This window comes from Typopeltis vanoorti, chromosome 6 (genome assembly GCF_054136105.1).
Source record: "Typopeltis vanoorti isolate ZY-2024b chromosome 6, IOZ_Tvanoo_1.0, whole genome shotgun sequence".
NCBI lineage: Eukaryota > Metazoa > Arthropoda > Arachnida > Uropygi > Thelyphonidae > Typopeltis > Typopeltis vanoorti.
The window spans coordinates 74,189,453-74,202,144 of record NC_143554.1 but is presented as its reverse complement, the minus strand read 5'-3'; the positions used below and the strand labels follow the sequence as shown (position 1 = coordinate 74,202,144).

The window sequence follows — 12,692 nt, the reverse complement described above, 5'->3', positions numbered from 1 at the left end:
CCCCATAGCGAGGAAATGGTTCTGGATGGTGTGGCTGCTCACACGTCATTGTTGTCCAGCATTGAATTGGCGAGTGATCTGTGGCACTGTTGCCTGTCTATCCGCTGTTACCATCCGAGCTAGCCGACGGCATCCCCCTGTCATCGACATGTTGTATCCTTCACGGTCTACCGAAAACCGACACACACTGGCCAATACATACATGCGAATTCATACCACCACCCATCACAAAAATATGGAGTCATTAACACCCTTAAAAACAGAGCCACAACTATTTGCTCTAACGAGCAGGCCCTGAAACAAGAACTAAAAATCATTAGTGACACATTCATAAATAATGACTATAACAAAAATACTGTCAATAAAATACTCTATAAAACTACAACAAAAACGAATCTAGATTACAGTAAAACCATAGCCATCCCATACATTAAAGGGTTATCAGAAAAAATCAACAGAATCCTACAACATTATAACCTCAATGCCACCTTTAAACCACTGACTAAACTTAAAACCATATTCAGCTCTTCTAAGGATCCTCTCCTCCCATTAGCATCCTGGATTCTATTGCATCCGCTGCACCTGTAACTTACCGTACATTGGTGAAACAGGACGGACAATCCCTATACGCAAGAAAGAACACATTAGACACATTAAATATAACCATTATGGTGAAGCAGGCCTCTCAGACCACGCACTTAACACCTTACACCAAATCAACTGGAAAAGCACCTGCTCCTTACACCACACAAAAACCTGGTACGAAAGAAAATTTAAGGAATCCCGCGAAATCCTGATAAACCACCCAAATATCAATAACAAAAGATGGCATGAAAATTCCAAGGATCTGGATGGCACACATTCAGCCTTCCTAATATGAAAGATTCAACATAAGTCAGGACTCTAGCCAATCCGCTAGTATTAGAAACCATCCCACTCCAACTGGCTGGAATGATGTTAATATATGTATATAGTAGACAACACAAATAATAGGACTCTAGCGCTGATGTATAATTTTTTATTTTATTTTTTTTTCCACATGAGGTCAGTCCAACAATTGTGGTAATAACGGTTGGTCAGTGTCTTTAACGAACCAGTTTGATTGTAGTATAGCTGTTTCTTGTGTATATTTGTACGCTCCAGAAGATGACCTTGACATAAAGGTCGAAACGTCGAATTGTAGATTTTAGTTATATTAAACTAAAGTTTTTATTCAAACACGGTAGTTGTCTCCATAATTTTCAAAAATGCATTCGGATCACCGTGCAAGCCTAAAAGAAAGGACTAATTATTTTACTTCTGTTTAAGAAAAGGAAAGGAAAATTTTGGAAAGAAGGAAGCTAGCAAAAGCTAATCGATTTCTTTTTAAGGTAAATTTAAGAGGTTTAAGGAGACTAGTTGTAAGTCAGAGGCCTGTGTAGCTCAGTGGAAGTGGCACTTGGTCACTCGAAGTAGACCTAAAGTTCAAGTCTAGTTGCAGACTGGAGGAACTTTTTCTAAGCCTTTCTTTGACCGGTTCCCGAGTTAGTTGATCTCTGGAATGGGCAAGCGGGTTTTTCCTCCCGGAAACTCGGGTTTTTCATCCAGTAAACTCAAGAAAATCGACCGTAGTACCCACATTATTTCACAGTAACGTATCTTGTTAGGGTTAAGAATGACAATAAAGAGATGCCAGCACTTATTTGCCAGCTTCTTCATCGGTGGCTGCTATAATTAGTGATAGACATGGGCCAGCTATCTCTGATTGGCTACCGGTGGAGATTGAACTGCCCACTCAGTCTCCAAAAAAAGCTAGATAGAGTATAAAGGCCTCGCCTACTCCCTATAAGGGAATAAAAAGTATTAGCTGATAGCCTGATAGTTGTAAGTCAAATAAATTAATGTTGACAACCTCATTTTGTTTAACTAAAGAATTTATATTTCATTTTAAGTGAGTTAGAGGCAGAGAAAATAATCTCTTGTTCCAAAAGAAATTATTTTCTGCTTGTTAGTGTGATCTTACCACTGCCCGAACTGAAAACTCATGATTGAATGCCAAAGTTTAATTCAAATTAAGAACAAATCACAAAATGATGTGTGCACTCTAGAGGATGGCAAAAAGAATAACTGAGGCATGGGAAGGTGTGAGTGAATATTCGTGGCATTTCATGCATGGATTAACGTATTATTATTATTATGATAGATCTCCAGGGAGTCAGAGACTTGCTGAGGGGAAACCATACCAGCTGTCATATGAACCTGTTCTTGAATTCATGCACACACCACATCCAATAGCAATCCACTCCAATTATGTACCACCACTCTATGAGAGAAAAATCTAGATCTCTCCCACCCATCCCTTCCTGGCATCCAAGGAAGCCCTCTCATCCTTTCTATACCCTCCATAAAATGAAATATTTCATCAACTGAAATCCAGTATGACCCTTTCAGAAGTCTCAATCATATCATCCCCCCCCCCTCTTTCTCCTGTTTGCTAGTATCTGCAGTCTACAAATTCTCGATCTGTCTTCATAATCAGTATTCCACAATCCTGATATCATTTTTAACACTCTCCTTTGCAATCTCACTCTCCACTGTAATCACTCCAGAAACCAGGAGACCAGACCTTTATGCAGTAGTCTGAGTGAGGTCTTATCAAGTTCAAAAACTGTTTCCTAGGATATCTGGAGAGTAGTAGTAGTAGTAAAAGTACTGCAGCAGGTGGTCAAGGGCAAACTTCAGAAATGGGAAAATAAATATGATAATCTATGGGAATAGCATAGGTATTTTGTGAAGGTAAGTCATGTTTTAGTAAATTATTCATTTTTTTCAATAACAGTGTGACAGTTGAGTTGGATGAAAGAATAGCTGAATCATGATGCTGAATGGAGGATGATTTTGCTTAAATATGGAAGCATTAAAGTTTTAAAATGGCTGTACTGCATGATTCCGAAGGAATTTATAAAATTTATCATTTTATAAATTCCTAAACCCAGGAATTTATAAAATGATAAATGATATGCAACCAGCTAAAAAACCTTGGAATTTTTACAAGCCACTTCAGGCCTTCAGATGATGAAATTCATCTCCTGTCACAAACATCCACGTGCCTAGCAGGATTCGAACCCTGCAAACTGTTGGCTGGAGAGCAGATAGTTAATCACTTGGCTAACCAGGCTACCTACATAAAATAGGGGTTATGATAAAAATATACAGGTTATTGAAAGGGTTTAACAGTACTTGACTAGAAAAGGAAAGAATTGATTAAGACTGTGGCCAGTAAGGAGTGTCAGGAGTATATTTCGCACGAGTGGTGAATGAATGTAATAGGTTGCCAGACTCTGTCATGAATACTTTGTTAGTGAATGTGTTCAAGAATAGGCATGTAGGTACTGTGCAGATATAACATGGGTCTTCAACAATGAGTTTTTTGACTCCATTGAGATGTTTATGCAATAATAGTAATAATAATAAAAATATGAATGTATATAAAAATGTATATCCAGGACTTATATAACTCTTATCATTTGCATCTCTGTCGAGTGTAACAGAGACCAAGTTCATATCCTGTGCATGTCTTCTACACTTTCTAATTGGATGGATGGCTTTCTATCTTCAGCCTTACTATTGCAGAGTGCATCAGCTAGGCTGGATAGCTTTATGGAAAACTGAAAAAATTCCTGTGCAGTAAAATAAAACCAGAAAATAGAGCCAAATTTTTCAACCAATGCATCATCCCTATTATAACATATGAATCAGAGACATGGCAACAACCTGTAGAATGCAAAGGGAGCCATGCTAAACATCAAACTTCAAGACAAAATAAGAAATGAAGATATAAGAAAAGAAACAAAAGTGTTGGACATAGGGAAAGAGATTTCAAAATTAAAATGGAGATAGGCACAACACACAGTACTGCATGGATGAAGCAGTAGATGGACAAAGACAATCACCTGGTGGCATCCATATGAAGGAAGATGAATGCTTTGACAACAAGAGAGAAGATGAAAGGATGTCCTAATGGAGATGGCTGGAGAATATTGGCATCAGGAAGCCTTTAACAGAAAAAGGTGGAAGAAAACTGGGAGGCCTATAACCATAAATGGTTATAAAAAGGGCGAGTGCTTCCCCATTCCACCCCAAATCTCTTGACTGTTATCCAAACTTCAATTTTCCAACACACATACTCAATTATTTAACTTAAAAACTTCAGCCTCCCACACAGCATTTTTTTTTTTATGTGCTTCCCACCCATGAAAGGTTTCGTTGTAAACCTATAGTATTTTTGTACAGTGGATAGGCTAATCACTTTTTCTATTTTTTATTAGATTATATAGATTGACTGCTTGGAAAGAAGTCAATAGACCCCCATGGGCAAGATGCATCATGCCATCAAATAAGTTGTGTGTTTGTAGTGGTTATAAATTGGAGGAACACGATGCCCTCCAATCGGTGTAACTGTGTCCAGGTGAAATGGCTACGATAAGGAAACTAACAATTTTTGAAAGAATGCGTTGTGACAGGATGCCATGTTGCAGTCCTATCTGTTTGGCAAATGTTGAAAAATTGGTCCATTCCAGGTCAACAATCAGTGATACCATACTGAGATAGAAGCACATGGAGTTAACTGCAAGTGCTACCTGCAGTAGACAACCACACTCACTGAACGTGACCATAGGGTACTGTGGTAAAAGGATATGTAAAAACCACCATTCGTCATCTAATATGTTGAATGTGGAGTTCCAGGCATCAACTAGAACACAAATCTACATAAAAACATTCAGAACTGAAGCTCACAACACGAGGTTTCCATGTTGTGAGCATGTTGTAATACTGCATATGCAAGCCCCCGCATTACTCGAACCAACATGCAGTATCATATTCAGTAATGTAAAGAACATGTACAGTGGGATGTGAAAGCTTGTTATGGAGAAACAAATCACACTACACCCTCTACCAAACAGACAGACGGGTGTGGCAGATGCCTGGTGAGCATCTTTTACCAGAAAGTCTAACCCCAACTATGAAATTCGGAGGTAGCAGTATGATGGTATGGTCCTGTTTTTCCTAGTTTGGCCTCAGACCTGTGTTTGTGGTGCCACGAACACTGAACTCCGAGAGGTATCTGAATATTCTGGACAATGTAATGCTTCCTACTTTCTGGCATTTCTATCTCTTGTTTTATTATCTTGCTGAAAGAGAACTGATCTCTTTCAGCAAGATAATGCACCGCATCATAAGGCTGCTGCTGAACTGTGTGGTTTGTGGACATGAATGTCACCACACTTGACTGATCTCTACAGTCGCATGATCTCAACCCCACTGAACATCCGTGGGATGAACTGGAGTGTTGGATGAGGTCAAGGGACATCCACCCTACAACAGTCCAGGACCTCATTTCATGCCTACAGGAAGAATGATAAAAATTCCCATTGATTACTTTCGTACACTTGTGGAAAGTATGCCCATAGGATTACTGCCGTCATTGTGACACCATGACTGTTTATTCCTCACACTATGGTGTCTGGCAACTTCTTTTCAAGCAATGTGTGTGAGTATGTGTGTATATATATATATATATATATATATTGTATTTTTATTTATTTTTTTTATATATTCTAGATGCTCTAGAAACCTAACATGAAACTTTTTCAAGCTTCCAACAAGCAAATAAGAACTTCAAAAAATCCCATAAGAATGCCTCTGAATCAATTGGTTTGCCCACTTTTGGACACAGGACATGAAAATATTTGCAGAATCTTATGTAGTTATTCTTGATATGTCAAGGCATTTTATCGAGTCTTCTTTCCATACTGCTGTCTTATGATCTCCTTTTTGAGTGAACTGCAAGATTTCTCTCTGGTTGTTCACTGCATATCATTGTGGATGGTTTCCTCTAATCTGATTATTCCATGAATGCCAGCATATTCCCAGGCTCTCTGGTTTCACCTACACTTCTTCTCATATACATTAATGATCGATTCCTAACATCCAATATGTCATAGCTTTGCCGATGATGGATGGCACATCACTGACTGAAATACAAGAAAAAATCCTTGCAAACTTATCCCAAACTAGCCAACCACTCAACATGAGCATATTACATTTAAACATAGTATGTTCATAGTGCAAGATATTTTAAATCCAGAATTCTGTTCTCACATAAAAGATTAGAATGAAAGCAGATCCAAATTTAACTGTTCAAATATAAGAAAGCTCACCCCAAATGGGAGATAACATACTGTGAGACAGTGCTTCTAAATCTTAATATTAAGTTTCTAACTTGAGCAACCCCCTCCCCATTCCACTGTCGCTATGTATTGAACCTGAAATAAAAACTATCAAAATAAGTAAATCTTACATATTCAAGGCTGCATAAGATCCTTTAGAAATGATTTTAATAAAATAAAACTGTTAATCATAATTAATAAAACTGATTAAATTAGCAGCATAAAAAATTATAAACTAAAAAAATATGAATTACACATGCCACTTTTTTCAATGTTTCTTGTGGATCTTTACATATACCTACCTTTGCAAGAAAGCCATACCGTAAATATTCCCCAATAAAGGATGATTCCTGTGATGATTCAGGCAGGACTTGTTTAATAAGTGCATTCAAAAGATGAGTAGCCGTGTGATTACGCATACATTGGATACGATGATCCTAAATGAAATATACTGAATCTCAACTTTTCATTATAACTGTCTGATTTAAAAAAAATAATTTTATTTTACTTGCATGAAAATTTTTCCCACTATAAACAATTTTCAATATTTTTATAGATATAAAATAAACTTTATATATATATATATTCTAAACCATTAAACTAAATTAAGGGGGTACTTAAGGATCAAAGCCATATAACTGAAAGGAGACATCCACGTAGCCTTTTAAGAATTCGGAGAACCGAATGGGGCTTCTGATGCTATGCATTATGAAAAGGGTAACTACCCAGAAACCTAACATAAAACTGAAATACAGTTTCGATCTAAATAAAGACTGAAACTACCCAGACTGGTTTCGATCTTTATTTAGATCTCATCAGTGGGAGCCAGACCCAGAAGTGATACCAAGTTGAAGTAATGCAAATATTTCTCTATGAAAGTGTTTGTTAATCTGAAGCAGTCTTCTGATAACTTATCATTCTAGAACCAGTCACATTACCTAAGTAATAATCTCTTACAAATCCATGTAATTATTGTTAATTAAACCATTGTAATCACTCTTCAATCCCATACATTCATTGTAAAGGTTCCTCAATCATCATGGTTTTTAACCTTTTTTTTTTCTTGCTACTGTTTTAAAATAACAAGTTTATATTTTGAAGGCAAACAGTGAAGTGCTTGGATTGGTAAAGTAATTTTTATTCATTATTTTAAGTCATTATCTTATATACAATAAATACATCGTTGTGAAAGAAATTCTACCAGAACAAGATCATACAAAAACTTTTAGATTCAATGTTCAGGTTCTTGTTTCTAAATTCATTTCATGAATTTACGTATGATTTATATTCATGGTTGGCCAAGTGGATAGTGGCTCTGCTCTCAACAACAACAAACGATGGTTAACAATCTCCCTGTGGTATGTATCTTATGGTCACAATAGACATGATTTTCATTTCCAGTATGAAACCACCACTACTGCTGGAAGCATGAAAAAAAAATACTGAGAGCAAAAAAATGCTTGTTTGATTGTTTGTTTCTTTTTGAGTATAATGGTGCAAGGACAGTTATGGACATACAGTGCCAAAAACACATGTTATAAATAAGGGTCTAGTAAGAAAATATAGGTCTGAAGCCTACATCTAAAAATCGAAATTCATAAATGAAACATTTCTTAGAAGTGTACTATTTAATAAATAAATAAGACAACATAAAATCAGTGTAGAAAAACGAATGTAAAAGATGAGTAAAACATAAGTAAAAAAGTATAAACAATATTAAAATTCATGAAATGTACATTAAATCTGAGTTTTTTAAACAAATTTAAATAATAACAAACTAAAAAGTATATATTTTATATAAAGCGGTAAAGATTAGTAGTCTGTAAAAGCTTAAAAACAAGGTTGACAGCTAATTAGGCTGATAAAATCTGCTTGAGTGTGTATTGTTAGGGCTTAGACAGATTATAAAAGTAGCTAAAATAATACTCCGCTCATTGGTGAAACAAGGGCAGTAGATTAAAATATGAGTGATGAGTCCAGAATCACAAAACTACCATATAATCACCTCACTCACTTCTGCCCTTAGAAGGCAGAAGTGAGTGAGGTGATTATGACCTATGCAAAGCCGACCAAGAACAACTTCCTCTGTTTGAATGTTGTGCAGGTTAGATTACCATAATTGAATTTCAAGCTTAATTTGGTAGAGCTTATTATTATTCTCTCTGGTCTAAGATAGCTGCCACAGGAATAAAAATTTTTTGTCTAATAATCTGCCGATAGTCTGTGTACAGTACAGGCAGACAGTAGACGTTTGAGAAATGAGCTGACTTCTCTGCAGTATTTGCAGCCTCATTTCCCTTAATCCAAAGGCTTGGAATCCAACAGAAGCATACATTAAAGTGTAGCTTCCATAACTTAAAAGGAGATACTGAATTCAAGAGAGCACTAGATATTGCTATATTATAGAGTTCTTATTCCCTGAAGAGAAGTTTGAGAGTCTGAATACGTTATGCACCTTTGGTAGCAGTGGAATCTAATGTATTTCACTGCAAGATCTATCACATACACCTACGCTGTAAAGTTGTTAACACTCTAGTGGGATTTGTGCAGATATAATGTTGTCTGGAAAGATAGCAGAAGATTCCACTAGATCTTCCAATTTTGAGTCATCTGTGTAAATGTGCATAAAATCAAACTATTCAGTTCTATGACCTTCAAAGAGCTTCTAGCTGATACAGCAGGGGGTGGGAAATTTCAGTAGTCCACTGAAAGAAAAACAGCATGTATGATTACCATGGTAAAAGTGAGTCTGGTGGCATCTCAGCAATGTTGTATACTGCTATTTCTAGAGTTTGTAAGAGAGCTTATACCCACAAAACCAAGTGTAGATATTCTCCGATTGTGGCCGAAAGATTGCGAGATACTTGGGTTGTTTTGGCAGGGATTTTATTTTAGTTATACACTGCTTGGAAAGAAGTCAACAGACACCCCCCCCCCCCCATTGGCAAGGTGCATCGTGTCATGTAATAAGTCATGCCTTTGTAGCCAGTATAAATTGGAGGAATATGATGCTTTCAAGTCAGCACAGCTGTATCTGGGTGAAATGGCTGTGAGAAGGGGAACCTCTTTCAAACTGACAGAGTTTGAAAGAGGTGTGATAGGATGCCATGTTTCAGGCCTATCTGTTTAGAGAATTGTTGACAAATTGGGCCATCCCATGTCAACAATCAGTGATAGCATATTGAGATGGAAGCACACAGAATCAACTACAAGTGCCACCCACAGTGAACAATCACACTCACCGAACGTGACTGTAGGATACTACAAAGGATAATATGTAAAAAATGCCATTCGTCAGCAGACATGTTGAATGGGGAATTCCGGTCATTGAATGGAACACAAATCTTCGCAAAAACATTCAGAACAGAGGCTCACAACATGGATTTCCATTGTAGAACCACAATATGCAAACCATACATTACCTGAACCAACATGTGATGTTGTCTTCAGTGGTGCAAAGAGCTTGTACAGTGGGACATGGAAGGCTTGGAAAGAGGGTGTTTCCCCTCTTTCCAAACAACCCTCTATGGAACAGATCAGATGGATGGTGTGGGTGTTTTTGATTCCTGGTGAACATCTCTTATCACGATGCATAACCCCAACAGTGTGATGGTATGGTCCTGTTGTTCCTGGTTTGGCTTTAGACTGCTGTTTGTGGTGCTGCAAACACTGCACTCTGAGAGTATTTGAAAGCTTTGGACAATGCAAAGCTTCCTACTTTTGTGGTGTTTCAACAAAACTGACCATTGTCTCTTTCAGTAAGACAATGCATTGTATCATTAGGCTGCTACTGTAACAACATGGTTTGTGGATATGAATGTCACCACACTTGACTGGCCACACACACAGAGCCCTGATCTCAATCCTACTAAGCATATGTGGGATAAACTAGAGAGTCAGGTGAGGTCATGGGTCATCCACCCACACTCCCCACAACAGTCCAAGACCTCATTACATACCTACAGGAAGAATGGTCCAAAATTCCCACCAATCACTATCGTACACTTGTGTATGCTCTGTAAGATTGCTACAGCCACTGCAGTGAAAGAAGGTCCTACTACATCTTATTAAGGTACGCTGTTTGTTCCTCACACTAAGGTGTATGTTGACTTCTTTCAAAGCATCGTATATAGCAGTGACAGCTGTGCTTGTCAAAGCAACAAAGGTAGTTCATTTGCCTTGACATACAGACTAGGAATAGATGAATAGTGGCTAACCATCACAGCACACTCTCCATGGCAGAAGCATAGACTTGGAACACAGTCAAGTTTTGATGTTATCAATGCCCTGTAGAGACAAAGCAAAGAACATCTATCAGTACTCCAGCTGGTGGAAGATAGGGTGCCTAGAATGTTCATTACTTTATGGCACCCTATATATCTGAATCTTTAGCGATAATGCTTCTGTAATTAAATTAAAACAAACAGTCATCTACACAAATACTGTCATCTTTGGTCCATCCAGGGCATTAGAAAAGCATGCTTTTAAAAAACTCTTGGCAATTATTTCTGGCAAAATCATATCCCAAGCTCTCAAAATCCAGTTGTACAACAGTTCGAATAATGGTCTCTTAATCTTCCCTGCCAGAGTCAGGTTGTACCCACCGACTGCCATACACTTCGTGTAGAACCTAAACCTCACCTCATTCACCACGCCACCTCACAATCCAAGAAGATAGAGTAGAAGTCAATGCTCTCACTCCCACATTTCCTCTACAAGTTGCTTCCGTCTCTATGCATATAATTGGTGAGGTATTAACAAAGATCACATGACTCAATGACAAAGGTAAGCCGACGATTGTTGAGTTGAAATGCTGATTCTCTTCAATCAAATTCCAAAATATCTGAGACTGCCATAACAACATTCACTACCTACTTCTTAAAGTTTTAAATTTTTTTGTGTGTGCAAGAACATGACAAAATTTCATGCCAGCTGGGGCGTCGCCTGGTTAAACAAGGCCCCCGTTGTTTTCGCCAGGGAACCAGGGCGAACAGCGAAAAGTCAGCTACTGGAACAAATCTGAAAGCACACCCCAACTCAACATCACCAGAGTTAAAGATCAATACTATCAACATAAGAAGCCTGAATGACAAAGAAATGGAGCTAGCTGAGGAATTAGATAAGTACCAGATCAACATAATAGGGGTGACTGAAACAAAAAAGACAAAAACTGGTGAGATATCTCTGAACAATAAATACAAAATGTTATATTCAGGAAATGACAATCAAGGAAAAGAAGGAGTAGCCATAATATTCAACACAAAATACGAGGCTAATCTTCTTGAATGGCAGGCAGTCTCAAGTAGAGTGATGTGGGCAAATATCAGAATGGGGAATTGGACAATAAGATGTATTTGTGCCTATGGTCCCACAGAAGGTTCTACTAAGGTAGAAGTGGAGAAATTTTTTGATGCTTTAGAAAAAGCAACTGACACAATGAAAAAGGAAAAGTTGGTCCTTGTTGGGGATCTAAATAGCAGAGTACGAAATGATTGTCAGACAAACAAAAATATTTTGGGAAAATTTGGAGAAAAGAGCTAAGCCAATAATAATGGCAAATACCTGTTGGATTTCTGCTCAGGACATGGACTGGTTATTACTAACACCATGTTCCAACATAAAAATGCGCACAAATTCACATGGAGAAAAGGAGAAAGGAATAAGAAAAGTCTCATTGACTATGTTATTGTTAATAGTGATGTTTTCTCCCTGGTGCAGGACACCAGAGTGTACAGAGGATTTGAAATTGGAAGTGATCACTATTTAGTCTTGAGTAGGATAAAATTGAATTTCATTGAAAAGAATAACATGTAAGAAAGTTTTAAAGCGAATAAAAGTTGAGCACTCTCAGATGTGAAACTGTAGACTAAAATATACAAAGATTATTGAAGAAAAAATGAAAGAGTTTGAGAACAGGAATCAAACCTTGGAGATTCAGTGGCAAGCCTTGAAGAAAACCCTGATTAATTCAGCCAGAGAGGCATGTGGTGAGGTTGTTTGCAAAGATAGAAAAATCAGAACTCCATGGTGGACACAGGAAGTTAAAGAGACAGTAAAGGAAAAGAAGAAAGCATATCAAAATTTCCTGGCATATAAGTCAGCTTTTGCTCTTAGAGAATACAGAGACAAATGTAAGAAAGCAAAACACTGTGCAAAATTAGCTAAACAAAAGTCAGAGGACTTTGGCAAGAACACAGAAAATAAATATCAAGAAGGTGATAAGATATTCTGGAGACTGTTGAAGAAGCTTAGAAATGGAGGAAAGAGTGCTGTAAAAGGAGTTAGAGATGATAAAGGTGACATGAAAACAGGAGAAAAAAAAAGATATCCTTGAAGTATGGAGTAATTACTTCGAAAAATTGGTAAATGAAACAAGCAGTGATAGCAAAGTGGTAAAAAACACTCAACAGGCATACAGTCAGGAATACATATCCATACTTGAAGTAGAAAAAGCCATCAAAGGCTTGAAATGTGGAAAGGCAT

The 12,692-nt window shown here is 37.4% G+C and overlaps 1 protein-coding gene across 1 annotated transcript in view; it reads right to left on the bottom strand.

The window, feature by feature from the left end:
* LOC150105578 (alanine--tRNA ligase, cytoplasmic-like) overlaps positions 1-12,692 on the bottom strand; it is a 270,365-nt gene that overhangs the window by 106,385 nt on the left and 151,288 nt on the right. Inside the window, exon 14 of the mRNA XM_090394928.1 lies at positions 6,512-6,646. Coding sequence (XP_090251054.1) covers positions 6,512-6,646 — 135 coding nt within the window. The remainder of the gene's footprint in view (positions 1-6,511; positions 6,647-12,692) is intronic.